Genomic DNA, 20,381 nt, shown 5'->3' with positions numbered 1-20,381 from the left:
AGACAGCTGTCATTTCAGCCACGTCATTTGTGAAAACGCAACATAACGGAGAAATGAAATTTACATTTTTATTTTAACGCTTTACGAATATATAACTTTTTCATTATTATTTTAGAGATAAAATTTACTCGTTTTCAATTATTCTTCCGGAAAACTCTACATATCCCTTAAAAGATTGAGTGTCTTTGCCCCACAACAATTAATAAAAAAGAAAACATCATGTTTTGTCTTTGGTTTTGTCATAGACTAGAAATCGAGCATAGACAAACGAGCGTGGCTTGTTTTATCTTTAATAAATACGTTCCGTTTCATGTCGTGCTTCCAGGCAATAATTATAAAAATACACATTATATATTATATAAAGAAGAAATCACTAAAAAAATATAAAATAAGAATAAATGTATTTGTATCAGAAATGCAAATCGTTAGAAATACCCAAAAAATGCTTTTTGTATTTTTTTTTCTTCTATGATTCATTCCATGCAGTCGCGTGTAAGCAAACCACGAAACGTTATTGAATGAAATATTTTTTTTATTTTTAGGGCATAGTAAATTATATTTCAATTAGGGACATGATTTGTAAAATATTTCGTATTTTAGATTTACTACACCATCGTTTCGATGTAATTAGTGAATAAAATTTTAGGAACATGTCATTGCTTTGTTTTAAGAGCAGGAAGTTTACGCTAAAAAGTGCGACTGCGCACTGGCCAAATTAGTAGTGTGAAAGAAAATGGCGATCAGCGAAAGGCGTCCGGAGTTAACGTGATGAAAAACATTGTAAAAGCTCAATTACATAGTGTTATAGTTAATAAATGTGTCAGATGTAGATTATTTAAGTGTTAATGAATAGTGATTGTGTATAAAAAATGGCTGCGAATATGTACAGAGTCGGCGGTAAGTAGTAATAATTGGTTATTTTTGTTGTAGCTTCGCCGGTTCACCGCCAGCCGACTAGCGGTGCTTTGCTTTGATTGTCGTACCTTCATTAATCGCTCACATTAATTAGTTAATGTAAATCCTTTCTATATAGTCAAGTTATCAACAAATAAGATGTTTTAGGAGAATTAGATCAAAGTTATACGGTGTTTGCGGGAAAGTTATATTTATACTAAATTTCGTCAAATAGGACATTAGCATTTGCATCTAGGTATCATTGTATCGGCTTGCGTACTGAGTGCGGGTGGTTAGGCATGGAGGAGCATCACTTACCTAATCGCGAATATGGTTTTTCGGAATTATTTTATGAAGTTTGTATGGTTTTGACACAAGATTTTAGGTTATATTGGATGTTGTCAAAACAATTTCATGTGAGTTTTCTGTGTCTGAGCCTGAATTGGGGTTGTTGGAGGATATGAGGAAGTTTGGCGTGGCGGGAAGGTGCCGTTGGCGGTTCAAGGTGTGTGTAGTGTTTTGTTTGGGGTTGATAATGTTAAGGTGATTAGTGCAGGGTGGGCCGTCGGCTTGGCCGGCGCCGCTGTCGGGGCCTTATGTCCGTGCTCGCGCGCGGAATGTTAATAAGCTCTTCCCTTTACAGTTCCCATCATATCTCATGTAGTGTACTTCATATATCATTGTGTTTGCTCAGGTGCTCATTACACTTTAAATAAACTGAACGAAATATAAGAGCTAATTTAAATAAGAACAATGATATAACTTCGTAACCGGTTTAGCATAGAATAATATATTTTATCAACTTATTACATCTACTTCAGTATTTTTTTTACATAAGTTGTGTTTAAACCTTTGTTTATGTTGTATAGTGTCTGCATTCCATTGTGTATTAAAGCATTTAATATTAATTGCTATCTGACCTGAATTCAATTTACTTTATTCAAATAATAGCTGTGAAGTGGGTCCGATTTTGGTGAGGCTATTATGTTGTGTCATGTCATCATGACTTATTAAACTTAAAAAAATTGAAATACCTATATTGTTTCTGAAGAAAAATCTACAAATAGAAATCAGTCTTGTGGAATATACCTATACCTGTTCTTATTTGTGCTATAATTTACTAAATTATAATTATTTGAAATAATAATAATTAATGACTTAAACTGCCCAAAGTGTACAAATCCAAACATGTTTGAGCAGACCAGGTCTATTATTTGTACATATCTTCTATTTTATCTAATAATACCTGTAGCCTTCAACCAAGTGAAAGTCAGAGTTCATTGACCTGTCATTATTGCCATTTGTATGTAACCTCCTTATTTAACTGTTGGAGTTTTGTTCAGTATTGAGACTTCTATTTACACTATTAGATTTTTATATTAAAAATACAATAATGCTTAAAATTCCAAAAGTCTAAACTAAACTCCAGCCAAATTAATAAATATTCCTATAATTGAAAAAAATATTTTTTTTCCAAAATATAATAAATAAAAAATAAATCACATTAGATTTAAGTACCAAATTAATATATACATTTACACTGATAAGCATTAAGCAACTTGTTATTAGGTAGGTATTATTACAAGTTATACCTAATACCATTTAATGCTATAATTCTCAATATTTTTGTTCATGATCATCTTTGTAAATATAAAACTTAGGAATGAGAAAATACCTATCTAATTGAACACTTAAAACTGTAGTAATTGTTGTCATTTTAAGTTCCAGGTTTTTGAATTATGGTTATGCAAGTTGTTTTGTCAGGTCAAATAATTATTGTTTTGAACCTTAAGGGTTATTAACAAGGTGTTACTGTTGTAGGAAGTAATAAAAAAAATCCTGACAAAAAACTGAAAATCTATAAAAAATAAGATAAAAAAAAAATCAATAGAGTTGTTTTGTAGAAGCTTTTATTTATCTTGCAATGTATGTTTGTATGGGTTAAATCTTGCAAGTTAAATTTGACCTACTTCACAGTTTATAATGATGCTGAAAATTTGCACACTACTTGACCAATAAAGTTGAAAATGTGCACACTACCCGACTAATATATACAGGTATGTATAGATAGATAGATATATAGAATAATCTTTATTGGCACACTTCAGTAAAAAGATACAAGTAAATAAACAATTGATTAAATGTAGAGGCAGACAAGGGGATGTATATGTTAGTCGGGTGACAATTTGTGGCACACCCGAGCTGATCTGATGATGGAGACAGGAAGTGGCCATAGGAACTCTGTGATAAAACAATGCAACCGAATACAGTATGGGGTTGTTAGAATTGTCTTAATAAGTACAGTCAGCGATAAAAGCTTGTATCGAAAATGCAATTTTTGCCAAAAACTTATTTACTAGTAGAGTTGTGTACGCAATTCAGATGTTTGGCTTGTAATCCATAGTCAGTAACATAAATGTTCTCTGTATAAACTGTGCCGCTAATTGTGCTATAATAAATCTTACAATAAGTTTGTAGTACCTACCTTTTCTATATTGTTTAGTATTGAGTGTAAGATTTAGGCTTAATTTTAATGAAGTTGTAAGTACTCAAGGATAAATCAATATTTGGGAAGAATCTTGCGCAGTTCAACTTAGCCCCAAACTGGACATACTTATTATAGATAAATACTGAGATGTACATAAAAGCAACCATAACTCAGAAACACATATTCATGTTTGTCAGATCTGTCACAAAAATAAATACTCTACCTTCTTAGATAGGTTCACAGGTTATGCAGGCTGTTAGATGATTGTAAATTGTTTTCCAATTTTTATGCTGACCTTGTTTGAGGTACATAATATATGTTAACTACTTTTATCAGCAATTTGCCCATGTTTCACAGATTTGTGTAATACCAATAAAGTAATTACCAAGTCCATTCCTGAATATTTTCTGTTTGAAAATTTAAAGTTAAAGTTGTGAATATTTAAAGTTTTTTCTGTTTGAAAAGATTAAAGAAAACATGACTTAAACCATCAAATGAAAAGGCAATCAGATCAATCAAGATAATCAAACTATACTATAGTAAACTATAGTAAAAAAAAAAAGGACTAAAAGTACTATATAATATATAATATATAATAATAGCATCAGATTTATTTTCGGACTCCGTAAATATGACCACATATCTGCATATCGCCGTCGGCTTAACTGGCTCCCTGTTCGTGAACGTAGATCGTTGCGAATTTTGTGCACACTATACTCTGTTTTATTCGATCCAACAGCACCCGACTATCTCAGATCCAAATTTCATTTTATAACTGCCCGAACAGGTTGCACCCTTCGCGAGTCCCGTAGTCTCAAGCTTACTGTTCCTTGTCATAGTTCTGGTTTTGTCTCTAACTCCTTTACCGTTCAGGCGATCCGGCTTTGGAATGATCTCCCACTCAACATCAGAAAGGCTCAAACCAAGCTCTCGTTTAAGCGTATGTTACGCAAGCACTTTTACGACAAGCTCTTTGGTTAATTGTCCTTCGTAGTCATAGTATTTTTTGCACTGGGTACATAAATTAATATATATGTATGTATATTTAATTATAGTATATTTATGTAAGTTTATAGCCGTTAGTATATATGATTTATCGCTATTTTGCTTGTTTTAAGTTACTTATTCTGTTTTTTTTTTTTTTGTTTAATGCCTGCACGTACTACTGTTTCTGTTTAGCCTGATGGTTGACTGGTAGAGAATGCCTTTAGGCATTAAGTTCGCCATTTGTACTTTATTTGTTATATTGTGCAATAAAGTTTAAATAAATAAAAAAAAAAAAAAAAAAATATAAAAAAAGTACTATACTAAAGTACTATAGTAATTTAGTTTTAGTTTAAGTGTGTATGGAGCAGACTTGTTTTATATAACATGGTCATATTAATAATTTAGGTGAGAAGTAAATTCCTGATAGCACAGTTATTCTGATGATTTATTTTTTTACACATTTCAAGGGACCATAGTTAACCTCTAGGAGACACCATACAAGGAAAAATGCCAGTCAAATTTGAATAATTTGTGTTTAAAAATAGATAAACAGAACGTTTCAAAATTGAATGTAACAAAACAAAATCTAATAATAATTTAAATCTCATAATACTATTTTTATAATTTACATTTTATAATACTACTAGAATAAGAAAACTTTAAAACATCAATTTCGGTTTATATCACTTTTCCATAGAAACAATTAATGATTTTAGAAAAACCGCATGTGCTACGGAAACATGCCAAACAATCACAAATAATTAAATAAAATAAAAAATTGAACTGTTTATTTCTTTTTTTAGAATTCGTAGTATAACCATCTGTGAGGATATTACGGGTTGTTTTGCGGTTTTTGAAAGAAATTGAGTTTTTTTTTTCCTACATTTTTTTCGAAATAATCATAACTCAACACTTAATGTCAAATTGTCCCGATTCAAAAGTTACTATAAGAATGCTGAGCAAAACCTATTTCAATAACAAAAAAAATGTCAATGAAAGCCAAATTTCAACTGTGTATAACCCTGAAATATTCCTTGCTCAATCCTTATAAAATCCTGCGGGCCAGGACGGTCTCCCCACCTCCTGGTTTGCAAAGGACTGTGGTCCACTGCCCCATACATGCGCTTAGGATTTTAGGAAGGATCTTAAAGTTGCATACACTTTAATACAGCTCAGCTTCCCAGCCATGTGGGGCACCGAATAATAGGCCTTCTTGTAATCAATCCAAGTGGCTGACTTATTACTATTTTTTTGTATGTCTTACCTTACCCATCTCGAAATAATGGTGTCCGGCCTTTGGGAGACGGTCACGGAGTAGAAGCCAACACATAGATGCCCTTTTGACACTTAAATGAAATGTAAGGGGTATACCGAGCGGATGCTGATCTTGCCCGTGTCATGGGACACTCGCAAAGGCAGCACCCGCCAGGGTGCAAGGACTATTTGAGAGTTGATGGAATCTTAAATTATCTGGGCTATTAGGTGAACGCGATTAATTAAATATTAGGCTATGGGATAAAAAACCGGACGCCTGCCTAATTAAACGGTATCCAATTTTATTTCCGGCAGACGGTGACGGGTCCTCATAAAAAGCCACATCTAGGATGGCTCAAGGGCAACACCGCTGTGAGCGGCTCAGGCAGGAGTGTTAAGACGTGTGCGCCACTTTCTACCCATACAGCCACTGTGCCAACTCGCGTCTTATGCATCTTTTACTTCCACCCCTAGCATAGCATATAGCTCTAACGAGTCCTACGGACGACGGAGACGGCCAATAAAGGAAAGCCAGAGCTGACAGTCCTGCGGGTCCCCTTGGGGTCCACTCCGACCGAAGGAGACCCTGATCGACTCTTCACTCACTCGAAACTCGGTAGAGCACTCGGGTCCGTGGGGTCGTTACTCCCCAACAGCTCATCACAAGCTGCCCTGTGGGCTTATTATTATCTCACAATTGTGTTTTTTTTCTGCCCATGTACGGTTGTTTCAGCGATACGCGCTTACACGCGCGCTATATTTCGCTACATTTGGTCTAATACGCGCCTACTCTTCCATCTAAAAACGAGCTTATAGGCGCATATAAAATGCTAGCCTGAAACCGCCCATAGTGACAATAGAAATGTTGTCACCTTTCGGAAATTGAACTCTGAAAAGAACTCACTTCCATAAAAAATAAAGCATTTTGTTAGTGCTCCCTCTAATCTTGACTTATTTGACACTACCTTTTGCCCGCGACTTCGTTGCGTGGAATGAGTAATTTGGGTAGCTTATTTATATCCAATCTGTTTTTTTTTTTTGAGTCTCCATACAAACTTCCTTTTTTGAGACACAACTATAACGCCTAGATAGAAAAATAATGGCGATCACTCTATTTGAGTATATGCTTACATCAATTATCACCCCGCTTTTAAACCTCTTAAGGGATGACTTCCAGGATAAAAACTATTCTATGTCCTTCCCAGGGACTCAAACTATTTTTATACCAAATTTTAACTTAAATCAGTTAATTGCATTCCTAATTATCTACTGTAGTAACTGGAGGCCGCTTTCCTAACCCAACCTGATTTGGTGATTAGGTTATAATATCTGCCCAACAATTGGCAAATGTACTAGTTTTTACGAAAGAGCCTCCCATCTGACCTTCCAACCCAGAGGGGACTAGGCCCTATTGAGATTAGATTAGAGTGTTTCCTCAAGATGTATTTCTTCTACGAGAGCAACCGGTAGGTATCAATTGATATGTCGTATATGAGTTCCGAAAACAATCATTTAGATAATTAAGTTAATGATGTGGGTCAGTCGGCATATGTAATTTATTTGAGATGTGATAACTGATAACTAAGACACGTATTAATAAAGCTTACGTGGAACCTAATATAAAAACGTTAAAAGAAATGAGAAATGGTACCTTTCGGTAAACGTGATAGTCTTAAGTGGATCACGTAGGTACCCTATCAACCTAGGAGTGCGCTATGTCATTACGGTGACGCCGTGCATTGGTGAAAGCCACGTACTGAGCGTTTCTGAACAATGAACTGGTCCTGTCTGAGAACTCGACTGACCAGTCAGTCGGCGCAAATTATTATTTTACTATTTTCTAAAGCACGCAGGAACTCGGCGGCCGAACACGTCTCTTAGAGACGGTCTCTATATCTGGAAAAAAATCGACACCTTCGTTATAACTCACACATTGATACTTGTATATTTATTCCGGAACTGTTTCTTTGCGAGTAACTTAGAAAGTAGCAGCTTAGCACTTAGAAGCATTTTGTTGTTATAAATGACAATAGTTATTTACGATACAAGTGCAGAAAATAGGAAATTCGCAACGTGTGGTGATAAATTAAGAATTTAAATCGACACGAGTTACAAATTACCTATTCGCACGTGTATTGTACAACGCTTTACAGTACATAAGGCTCTTTAAAGTTTCGACATATGCACGGAAAGTGCTCATTCCCGCACGATTGCGGGAAAGTAGCAGCATGTGTACTGTAAAAACAGTTTTATCATAAACTGCCTATAATACTTTATTTCTAGCCACTGAATCGCTATCTGAAGGTTGTCTGGAAGAGATCGCTTTTTAGCGATAAGTCCGTCTGTTGTTACCTACTTACTTATGTCCTTTTTTTTGTTTATAACATGTATTTTTATTTGTAGTGCATAATAAAGTATTTTATTATTATAATATATTCAGACACGATAAGTTAACGGCCTTTATTTCAAAACATGTATCTGTAGGTGCATCATAATTTTCACTTTAATGTATCGGTAACCGATACCTTAATTACATTCAAATTTAGAACATCTCTGAGAAACAAAAAAAAAATGATTTTACTTCTATTCTAATATCAGTCGAGATGACGTTTTATTCGAAATGAAGTGTCAATCAGCAAACAATATTGAGGAATCACGCATGTTACTTGGTATCGAAGGGTATGGCAGTCGGCCCCGACTCTAGTTTGTCTCTGAATAAAAAAAACAACGGATGCGTGACATATGCGAGATAGTTTGCATTACCGCCATTTAACGTTTAGTTTGTCTTTTAATTCGTTTGTAAGTATAAAATTACACTGTACATTGTACAGTTACATACACTGCTTTATCTACATCAATATCATTTAAGCTTGAACAAAACAGTACATAATAAGGCATTAAAATACTCATGTGATTTTTTTTATGAAACTCATTTAATTTTTTCATAAACCCACACTCGTATTTTAATGCCGTTCATTATGTAGCAGTCACATGAACAACTATTATATAACTAGGGTGGGTATAAGGACTATAAGGGTACCTACGTGAAAAATAAGTGAATTCATAACGCGGAAATTTTGAAATTACCCAGCTTTATCTTAGGTAATTTTTATTTATAGCTTAGCTTCACTAGGCCATATATATTAGATGCGTCCAAAAGATCGCTAAAATTTAAGTCATACCGTAAAACCACCCAACTATAGTCCAAAGCTCCCAACTATGGTCCACAAATAAACTCAATTTTTCTCGTTCAGGTGTGTATTTTACTATATTTTTGTAGTTCTAAGGCAAAGTATGTTTATAAATGGAAGGTAAAACTAGGAGTAAATCACAAGGAACATTTGTATACATACTTAATTTCCTTTTGAACTTGTAGACCAAAGTTTGCAGTATTGGACTATCCCATCCCATCTAGTAAGTCTTCTAGTAATGATGCCGGTAAGATAAGTTAAAGTTGAAATTTCCTGAGACGATTCTTTTGGCTCCGGCCCTAATCTGTTAACAAGAGCCTTTGTTTATTTTATGCAGAGCAGTCTTTGGCACGTGCCAAAGCAACAATGTCGTTTAAAAAGCAATCGTGATAGTATTAAGGTTCAAATTTATGTAACAGCTCATTCGTAGATACGGCTTGCAATTCGAATTTGTCGAATATTCGACCCGTTTTGATATTCGAATATTCGGCCGCTCAGTTTTCGAATACTCGAATATTTTTTATTACTCGAAATAATTATTTCATCCGCTATAGTTAGCTTCTGTGCGTTTTTACAGTGAATGAGGAACGGTAGGTATCCAAATGCAAAGTAAATAATATTTTCACGGTATTCCTCTCGATAGGCTTCGTGAAATTACAGCTAAAGCTAACTCAATTGGGTACTTGACACATGTTAAATATTATAACAAAATTTAGTTAAATGGTTAGAAAATGAGCCATCCATTGTAAAAAAGTGGAATTTAAAAAAATATATTGTGATTATAAAAAAATACAAGGCTCCGAAGTCTCAAAAAAATAACTTTTTTTTCTTTCAAAAATAGAAAAGAAAATGGTACCATTCGATTCCTTACATTTTACTGAAAAATAAATTGTATGACAACTATATACATAAACGCAATATTACGCTTTGTTAGAGGCGTTTCAATCGTCGAGTGCGAGCGTCAGACTTTAACTCTAATTTCTGATCTTTGTGTTGCTTAAATGCCATGAGTTCTATATAGACATTTGATCCTCAGGAAAATCAAGATCGATTGACATTATTTACAAAAAACAGTCAAGTAGCCAATTAATTGGTTATGGCTGTTGCTGTTAAAGTTCACTGTGATTTCATGCCATGCATTTTTAACTCGTTTCCTAAGTTTGTGCAAGTCCAGCTTTTCAAAGTTTCGGGTCATACGGTTAGATTTTCGATAGGGAACGATGTTATCTATACCTAATATATGTACCTATAGCTTATCATATATATACACATTAATATTAGTGTGGCTTTGAAGCCCATGTTCTGGGTGAAGCCTACGTTATGCTTATGCGGCAGTGAGAAAATAATGAAACTGGATGTATGTATGTATGTCACTTTATTGCACATAAACAGGTTAACATAAAACGTAAAAAAACTAAAAAAAAAAACGTTCTGGGACTGACAATTCAAATTTTTAAAAACCAATAAATGCACATCAGATAATTTTAAACATGCCTAATTCAATTCACAGTGCTACCCACATGTTCGGGAATCGAAATCGGTAAAATCTGTCCTACAATCAGAGATCGTTTTTATGCGCTAAAGATATATATAATATAATAAGTACATGTGCTAAAGAGTAATTACGAAGGCTTTTTTACCGGATTTGATATATGTGCCCACTGCCCAGCCCGTGCCTTACAGCATTCTTGTAGTTATGTTCGAAGGGCCTTTGAGGTAAGTCCTTTCGCGCCGCAGCGAACGCCGTTGGCAGTGGCACCCAGAACTTTTAAAGGGACTCTAAAGCTATCCTAACCCTAAAAGAATCATGAATGGACAAACATAAACACGAGAATACTCGGAGATCGAAAAGCCTTAGTCTCAGGCAAATACGTCGGGTTACCCAAAAATATAATAACTGTATATACTAGTTTATAAGGTTTGGACGATCGCGTAGTGATCAGATGTTTATGAGCACTTAGTTAGCTCAGCTATATTTGATTGCCCTACTCAGTAGGTAATAAACGTTAGCATGCATGGGCGCATTTAAGTAGAATATGTGTGTCCGTCGTACTAGCACCTTTAGTACTTTTAGTCATTAGCATTGTGACACCGTTCTTATAGCGTGCTTTAGAAACCTCGCCATGAGGTCATCAATCGCGCTGAAAATCGATTAACTAGCTTTTATCGCCCTATACCTAGAACACGTTCTTAGAACCTTCAAATATAGTCTCACCCGGCAGAAAGTATGAAACTTGGTTTGCATGTAAATTAATATTATAATTCCTGCAAAGAGCGAAACAGCGAAACCCTAGTAATACCTAATTGGTTCCCATTAGGCTTCCATCGGATACAGAACCCTAATCATTGATCATTGTTATTTATTAGTTTGTCATCCATTTTTATATAGCAGTCTTCCTCGTGAAACACCTCTGAGATGAGTGACTTGCAGATTCATTATTGGTAGGCGTTTAACATTTGATAATAACCGGATAAGCATTCGTTATTTTCAGATTCCAATTGATTTGGTGTACAAACTTAACGTTACGAGTAAATACGATTTACTCAGCTAAGTACTGTTGTATTTGAAAAATATGATGGCTCCTCTACACGATGGCCCAGCGCAGGCCAGTCCAAGGAACGCATTGATGCGTTAGAGGGAGTAAGTGATATTGCTATCTCATTCCACCGCATAGCTGCGTCCCTTAGACTGGCCTACGCTAGGCCATCGTGTAGAGGAGCCCTGAGGTATCCGAACATGACCCGATTTTAGATTTTTCAACTGCAAGTTTAAACATCAAGATTCCAGTTAGTGACTCACGATAATTCGCCTATTATTAAGATATCTTCAGTTATTCTAGATGAAATCAACCACAGTTCCCATCTCAGTAACTAGCAATATTTTGCATGCACATTTATTAAGAGTTGTATATCGCAAAACACATGGCGATCTAAACAGCAAAATCTCATCGAGAGCGAATTCAATCACTTCGGTACTCTCACGATGACGTGTCCAGGCTAATTTTAATATACACTTACTTATTGACACGTTCCAAAAATACACCAAAGTCAGTGGCGGATTAACCGAACAGCAGAAAAAGCATATGCTAAGGGCCCCGCGCCTAAGGGGGGCCCCGCACTCCGACCCTGACCATGTGATTTCGGCACGCGGAACCGGCCAAGTTCAAGTAGAACTCGCACACCGCGGATCCTTTACTACCACATTTTATTTACAATGTATTTTTTTCGTAAGTCAGTAACAATATTGATCAATTATTATTATTTGTAATTATCCTGTCTATTTTTCTTTATGACGATACCAAATTTTAATAATTTTTAGGCTTACGCAAAGACCAAGAGCAGAGTTTAGCATGAAACCGAAGGTGCAGAGTGTCTCAAAACTTTTATGCATGGCTTAGCTGCAGGAAACAGCAGAGCTCGGAAACGAACAAAAGAATATACTGTGTTTAAAAACATATTAGTGAAAAGCAAGGAAGGATGATTTATTCATTAATTATTATTTCAAATAACAAATTGCACCTATACAGGCTAATGCCTAATGATGATCAGCTTTGAATCCATAGGAGGCCAAAGGACGCGCTCCTCTACGGCTGGCCGGGCGCCCAAAATATGCAGAGTTGCAGCAAAGCCGTGATACATATGATCTAATTGTCAAAATGTTATAAAAAGAAAACAGCGGGGCCCCTACGCAGGGCTTTGCATTCGCATAGGCCGGATGTAAAGCCCTACATAGGGCCCGATACCCAAAGCATCCCAGCAAGTCGCACTTTCGAGCAAGAACTAAGGCCGAGCAGCAGGCGAGCCGAGATCACATTAGTTCAATTACAAACTCTGTTCTCCTACAATTCAGCCTTTGCATGGTGGCGCGCCGCGATAGAACGCTCCGGGCCACCGCCCTTATTGGGAGCGTGCACGACTGTCACGCAACCTAGTGTCCGCAAGTCTAGGGGAAAACGTCAATTCACTACATCTTATAAAACTACTCCAAAACTAAAAACTACTGAACGGATTTTCATACGACTTTCATCTATCAATAGAGTGATTCTTGAGGAAGGCTTAAGTATATAACTTGTTAAGGTTTTGTGTAAATTGTTTGAAATATAACGACGTTTTCGGAAAAAATCACGCTGACTAGGAGCTTTAATCGAAAACGCTGCCTAATCCGTTTGAGCTATAACAACACAATGTATGGTGGGGTTGTTTCTCATTCATAGGTCTACAAAAAAGTCCGCGATGTTAAATGTCTATCTTTTAAGGATAACTTACTATATCCATTCTTAACTTCTAGAAAAAGATAACGTAATATGTGGCATTTGCAAAGCTATTTTCATGGATACATTATTAACAATTATCGAAATAAATACGTTAGTCATATTAAGCATTTCATACAGATTACAATGGTCCCTTACACCATACAATTTAAATGAATATTTCAGGAGTAATCGTAAATCAAAGTTTCATTTCGAGCCATATAATTGTACGAAATGTTTAAGACGTTATCCGCAGTTAGTTCAAATTTTTACCACCTTATGCGCTGGGATCGCTTTGCTTACCCCCACCATGCACTTCGCACGGTCCCAATACGGAGCTCGGCCTACGGCCTCGTTCACACTCTGGCATTGGTTTCATTCTAGGCTCCGCTTTCCTGCAGCTTGGCCTTCAGCTTCGCACGGGAATGCTACGAAATCGGGTGGTCCGGATTTTAGCACGTGGGGCTCAGCCTTCGGCCTTGTTTTTTGGCTCACTTAGCAATTAGTTCCCACTTCTTAGGTCCGACTCACTTTTCACCTATTTTTATAAGCTTTTATTAAACGTAATAATATTGATGTTGTTAAACAGTATCCCTGCATGCTTTTATTTAACTTGCAATACTCGTAAGTTCTTTTCAAAATCTGCAAACCATCTGCAAACAATTATTTTGACCATTTGTCAAAATTTGGCAAAATGATGAAGACCGAAGGTAAGGATACCTATATAAAATAAAGGAACTGTGATAAAATAACACAACTTCATTAAGATTAGGCTCTTTTAAAATGGCTGATTAAAATAATGAAAAATAAATAAATCGGAATTCCTTCAAATTAATAAATAAGGAAAATACTCCGGATTTTAAATGACGTCATATACCTATAGTTCGTGTCATCCGCGCTCTTCTTCCTAATCGCTTATAGTTCAAATCTGCAACTTTTTGGCAATGTAGTATTCTCGCTATAGTTTTAATTGAAAGTATTTATTAAGCTTTTGTTTCACGATTTTTTCATGTTTTTTGGGCCCATGGTTCAAAAGTTAGAGGGCGAATATTTCAGTAAATAATAACTTTGTTAAGAAACAGGTTTTTGAAGACCTTTATTCGTTTTGAAAGACCTTATCCAACCATACGCCACACTACAGGGTCAAAGCAAAAAAAAAAATCAAAGAAAACACATTTTGTAATACACTGCATAACATGTTAAAACTAATCGAGAACGAGTGGAAACAAATTAAGACATTGTAAAAATGTTGTGATGGTATGGTACTGAATCCTCGGGCGGGGTGCGAATCCGACTCGCACTTAATCTTTTTTTTTTTTTTTAAACCAGGGGGGCCCCGCGAGATATTGTGCTAAGGGCCCCGCGCCTTCTTAATCCGCCCCTGACCAAAGTCTTGGCAAAACTGAACGGACGTTAACACCGCTATCAGCCGCATAATGCCCAACTTATATACCCACATAGCTACGCGAGTATGCATAGGTAGGTATTACGCTATGGACATAGCCGCTGGTAGGTATGTATAGAACCAGAACGGCAGCGGGTGTAGCTAGCTGCTTACCTATCGATATTAAAGTACGAGTGTCGTTCTTACAGCGGGTCGCGGTAGGATAGCACCGCGATCTAGATTTGTAGATGCTTGGCGGGAATGGTGGGCCTGGTCGATTGTTTATTGGCTGGTGAGCAATAAACTGCAAGGATGTACCACGATGCATTGCGCTATCGCTATAGTTACCTTACCTGTTTAGTAGAATGCCGCCATTTCTAGAACGGTAATTTTATCATTAGATACCTTATTTTAAATGAAACGACTTGCAGGCGTGCACAACTGCATACGCATTATCTCGAATCCAAGTTCAGCCGTTATGAATTGATATACAAAGATTTCCAGTGGTCTTTCGTTTGACGTAGAAAAGAGCACCCGTCTAGCCTATCTACCTATACCACGTCGAATCACAACGTCTCATCGTAAGTTAATTTTAGGTGACCTCGAAATCGCACTAGAATGGAAACTTCTATTCGCGAAATACGATATCTCCTTACGTTATTCTAACGTGGATTGATACGTACGTATTAGTTTTGTTAATTAAAAATTAGGCGACATGCAATTAGTTAATTTATTATTCCTACAAGACGGCACAAAGCTCAAACTCCAGTTGTCTATAAATCGAGAGAAAGGCGAGTACAGTATTGTCACAAGATTAATAGTCCACAACTAACGTCGTTACATAGGCTTTGTTTGGCATGAAAGGTCTGGAGCATCGCATTGTGCGCGCATAAACTATTTAGTATTGCTATGCGGTGTAACGGTAATAAGCGCCATTTTTAGTGGATGCGTGGTACGAGCAACTGGCATAAGTGCAAGTAAGGTACTGATACAGACCGGCCATCCGTTCCGCTCCAACTACTTTCCACGCGACATGAGCGGTTCATGGCGATGAAACTACAACCAACAATCGACAATTAGGAAGTTTTATACGATAAAAATATAGGAATATTATATCGAACTTGTATTATTATAATGCTAACTAAGTTAATTAGATTCTTTACTTCAAGATATTAACGTGACCATTTTCCTCTTTGTTCAAAAGAGATGCCTGAAACGTCACGCCACTGATTAATGATTATACTTATGAATTGAACATTTGCAAAAGAACAGTAAAGATTGACATCACCTAAACCCAAGCAAAATAAGAGTATGTCTAAGACGGAAAGAACTGAACGTATTACGTTGTGAAATTATAGGATAATGTAATGAATAATAATGTATCTAGCAAATTTTACATTCATTGTGTATTTACAGAAATTATGCATGTATCAAAGCCATCTCATTAATAGTACTCTACTTACCTACACTTAATACATAGTTGTACCAGCCCAAGCTGAATAGTTCACCTGATATTCGCTCTACTAAATAAATACTGAAGTCTAAACATCAAGCAACACTGAACTATCCTGCCAAATCCTGCATCAAGACGTTCATATCTAGCATATTTATAAGAAAATCTATTAAATTTATTTGAAATAAACATACACATGCGTTGTTTTCTTTACTCTTTTTCAGGCCGTTTTCCAAAAAATCCAATAACATATATTGAAATTCTGTTGGCGCGTATAAGTGATCGATAAATTGTACTATGCCTGGAAAAGGGTTAAAACATGTGACACTCGATCCTTACTATACAATAATATATACTCTGACACAGCAACCTTGTCAGTAGAAAAAGCTGAAAAGGATGGGAAATTAAAAAAATGTTGGCGCGAAGAGTTGACTTCCTATGTTCCCATACAAAATTTGAATTTCGCGTCTTTTTCTACTGACAAGCCGGGTGTGTTTCAGTATAGAATTGCTGCACCGTAAATATTGTAACACCTGGATTTAACAATGTTCTCTTTGTTTGTGCACAGACTGCGTCTATTTTGAGACGTCGTCGACGTCTCCGTACCAAATCCGGCGGATAGAAGAACTGAACAAGACGGCATCAGGCAACGTGGAAGCAAAAGTCATGTGTTTCTACCGGCGGCGGGACCTGCCGAACCCGCTCATACAATTAGCTGATAAGCATCAAAGTAAGTAAATTTTAGTTAATAAAGCCGTCTGCTATCGAAATCTATGTAGATAATAAACGAAAAATAAGGCTTTATATTCACGCATGCTGTTGAGGTAATGTTCGCCGCAAACATATAAGTCTCGGTAGCTCAGCTGGTAGAGCCCCCTCCCCTGATCATTCGCCTGGCCCGAGGCGGTGAGTATTCAATTTTTCCATTTCTTAATCAAAGTGATATAAACATGAGTATAGCAGGTAGCCTACGCTCTTTTATAGCATAAACGTGTCGCGGTGTTAATGACATCTGTTGGCATTGGCACCGAATAACATAATGCCGATATGCGATTCTTTGCCGATAATGTGATTCAAATCATTTTCGTAGGCATTTTCAGATAAACAAGTTTGAAAAACTAAGGTCCTTGCCACACTTGACGGAAATTCTGTCGCCGAACTTCCGCGGCGGAATGCCAATACATGTTATTGCATATAAAATACAAATAGCGGGCACACTTCGCGGAAGATCGGCGACAGAATTTCCTTCAAGTGTGGCAAGGACCTAACCCGACTGCGGCTTTTAGGGTTCCGTATCAAAAAGGTACAGAAGTAACCCTTATGGTTGACTCTGTCGGTCCGTCTGTCTGTCACATTGCTAAATATCACGAGAACTTTGGAATAATTAGTTAGCCAATTTGCCGATACATGGCGCTGTACCCAATTATATGAATTATACTTAGTATACTTCTGGTAAAGTCGTTCGTGATTATAGTAAAACGAGAAAATTGAAAGTTGGTACGGAACCCTCGGTGCGCGAGTTAAACAAACTTTCACTTGACCGGTTATTTTCTCAATAATCGCTTAACTCTGGATATTAGAGTGAAAGATACCGGACACTGAACGAAACAAATTCAGACACATCCATCAGATTCGCTTCAGTCGTTTCGGACTATAGGTGTAGAACACGTAATAGGAATACAATACAGACTACTAAAAGAATGACCCTTTATTTGATATTGTCGTAGTCGGCTAAAACATGTAAACTAGATTCTAAAAGTATGTTAAATATTCCAAGCTAGTTCTCTTACCACTCGTGACGTGACACTTGCGACGAGGGGTTTCTAAGGTTCTTGAAACCAAGTGTTGGCTGACCGCCTCAATTCTCATTCGAAGTTAAAATTAGTCGAATAACTAGCTTTATTTTAACACGCGATATTTATGTAAATAGATTTAAGTTAAATCCTGCGAGCTGAATGAAAACCAGTATCCGATCGAGCTGTATTTTAACTTAACATACCTAGCAGTATGTTAAACTTCATGGTAGTAACTTCGGTGCGAAAGTTATCTAGAAGGTTGATGGTGGAGATGGGCTATTTTGAGAAAACCCTCAATCTCAATGAACTCTTGATGAGCCGTAAGGTTATTGATCACTGGCCATTTAAGACAAGTATAGTCGGCGATAATATTGTGATCATGGAGAAATAAGAAGTATTAGAGTGCTCACTCCATACCTCAGTTTTGGTACCAAAATGATTATTATATTCGCAGTCGACATCTATTCGACGTCAATCAGAGAAAGTGTAGGAGTTGAAAATAGAGTTCCGGTTACTCTAGTTATAATATTAGCGGGAAAATCGTTGAGCATTAGACTTTTTGTTTGCCGCGATATCTTGTCGAGTAGCAGTACTGAGAGTTGCGCTAGTCGATGCTAGATGTCGACTGCGTATATAAACTATATAATAAACATTTTGGTTCCAAAACTGATGTATGGAGTGAGCACTCTATTACTTCTTATTTCTCTATGATTGTGATTGACAAAATGAAATTTCGACCATTCAATATGTCTGTTTACAAATATGGATGTTACCTTAACGTAATAGATATTTTTGACATTATCAAAGAAGAAAGCTACCACAAAATACAGAAGACGTCCGATATATTCTCTTATATATTGGTAGTTTTAATTATTTTGGTACTGTGTACTAGAGTTTTCGCCTTATATTTAGGTAGTTATTAAGTATATGAAATAGGGAAATTAAAGTAGCGGCAAAACATCTATCACATTCATGTTTTATTTGTCTATTTCCATATGTGTATGACTAAGGCCCTCAGCACACGGCGCGTAAGCGTAGGAGACGCATAAGCGTATCGTAATACGCGCGTAGAACGAGAGCACTACGAGCACGTACAACTTCTAACAAGTCCGCACACGATGCGTCGTCGTAGCGAGCGTATGAGATTTCTGTCGTCATTACGACTAGTATGGTCAAACTAAGTCAAATTTCACTAAAGTCAGGGACGATTCTAAGGACTAATAAAATCACTACGGATTGTTTTGTATGGGCTAAAAATCGAACTTTATACAACCGTTACTAAATTCTCCCCCTCCCAAATTGAGTAAATAATTAGAAAAAATATCTAAATCCAATATCAAATTCCCCATATAAACATCAACCTCCTTTTCCCCCCTAACGCCCTTTTTCACCCCTTTTTCACCCTCACCCGTTGATTTTGGGATTAAAAACTATTCTATATGCTTCCCCATAACAAAAACTATCCATATATGCCAAATTTCAACTAAATTGGCTCAGCGTTAATGGATTCTCCATACAAAATTTCACGCCCCTTTTCACCCCCTTAGGGGCAAAAAAATCTCAAGTTTTTGAATTATTTTGTTGTTTGTGTACTAATGCTATCCTGCATACCAAATTTCAGCTTCCTAGGACATCAGGAAGTACTCTAAAGGTTTTTATGATCATCAGTGAGTCAGTGACGAAATCGGGGTTTTTTTAGATATGAATAAAATCTAAAGTATGAGTGCTATGCGACTGAAATTTTTGAATTGAAAACTTCTTTAGCGGCGCTGTGCACTTTTTGTGAAAATTTTTTAAACTCGCGACAGGTCACGTGACCGACAGATTCGTCAGATTGAAAATTCGTAAGGCGGACACGTGACCTGATCGAAAAACTGTTACAATGTCATTGAAGGAAGGAAGGTCATAGGAGAGGAAGTATCCCCCTCTCTTTCTACCGCGCGGCGAAAATACCTATATGCCTGCGCCTGCTGTTCCGTTTAGGCGGCGCAGGAGCGATGATGGTTCTAGTAATGATGATGGTGTAAGAGTCGTTGAAATTATGGATGGAAGTTGATTTTTCTGAGAGAAAAACTTTTTAATGTTAAATAATTGTAATAGTTCTGAAGTGTTGAATTTTTAATGTAATATAAATTGTCATGTATGTGCACGATAGCGCAATAAACGAATATTGTATTTTACCACATAAATGATAGTACTTTTATACTGATAATTAAAGCAATTCGTGCAAAATTATTTCCTAACCATTCCAAAATATCAATAATGCACAACGTTAATATTAAAGTTTTCTCTCACTGCCGGCACTCCCGGAGTGCAACCCATTGTTTTTTATGCTTAAGTTCACTATTGACATTATATGCCGAGAATTTTGTTTATCTGGTTTAATCCAAACCCAAGTTATGCGGGTTCAAATAAACGACTAAGCGCTTCGAGAAAAGGTAGGTAGTGCCCTTGCGCTTCGCTTTGCTCGTCTTGGCGGGGGCACGGCAGATATGATAGACTTTTTTCCGCTACTGTATGCACCGATTAGTAATTGATTTGCTTTCTTGAAATGGACTGCGTGCCAGGAACAGATTTCTATGGCCAATCGCATCCCGGGTGAAAACTCGTAGTGGTTGCCCTTGTGAACGACATCCGCTCCGTTGGTGGGTTGAGCTACTGCAGCCACCCAAAATCGTAAAAAA

At 36.6% G+C, this 20,381-nt stretch overlaps 1 protein-coding gene across 4 annotated transcripts in view; it reads left to right on the top strand.

Annotated features, from left to right (window-relative positions):
- Positions 1-529: 529 nt before the first annotated feature.
- LOC133528402 (metastasis-associated protein MTA3) overlaps positions 530-20,381 on the top strand; it is a 103,492-nt gene continuing 83,640 nt past the window's right edge. For 2 of the 4 annotated variants that reach the window (XM_061865787.1, XM_061865784.1), the window contains exons 1-2: positions 531-897; positions 16,470-16,631. In XM_061865787.1, coding sequence (XP_061721771.1) covers positions 870-897; positions 16,470-16,631 — 190 coding nt within the window. In that variant the 5' untranslated portion in view covers positions 531-869. Of the gene's footprint in view, positions 898-16,469; positions 16,632-20,381 lie in introns of all 4 variants that reach the window. The other 2 variants (XM_061865785.1, XM_061865786.1) reach the window with 2 other exon arrangements.

Source organism: Cydia pomonella, chromosome 19, assembly GCF_033807575.1.
Source record: "Cydia pomonella isolate Wapato2018A chromosome 19, ilCydPomo1, whole genome shotgun sequence".
In the NCBI taxonomy this organism is placed as follows: Eukaryota; Metazoa; Arthropoda; class Insecta; order Lepidoptera; family Tortricidae; genus Cydia; species Cydia pomonella.
This window is presented reverse-complemented; position numbering and strand designations above follow the sequence as displayed.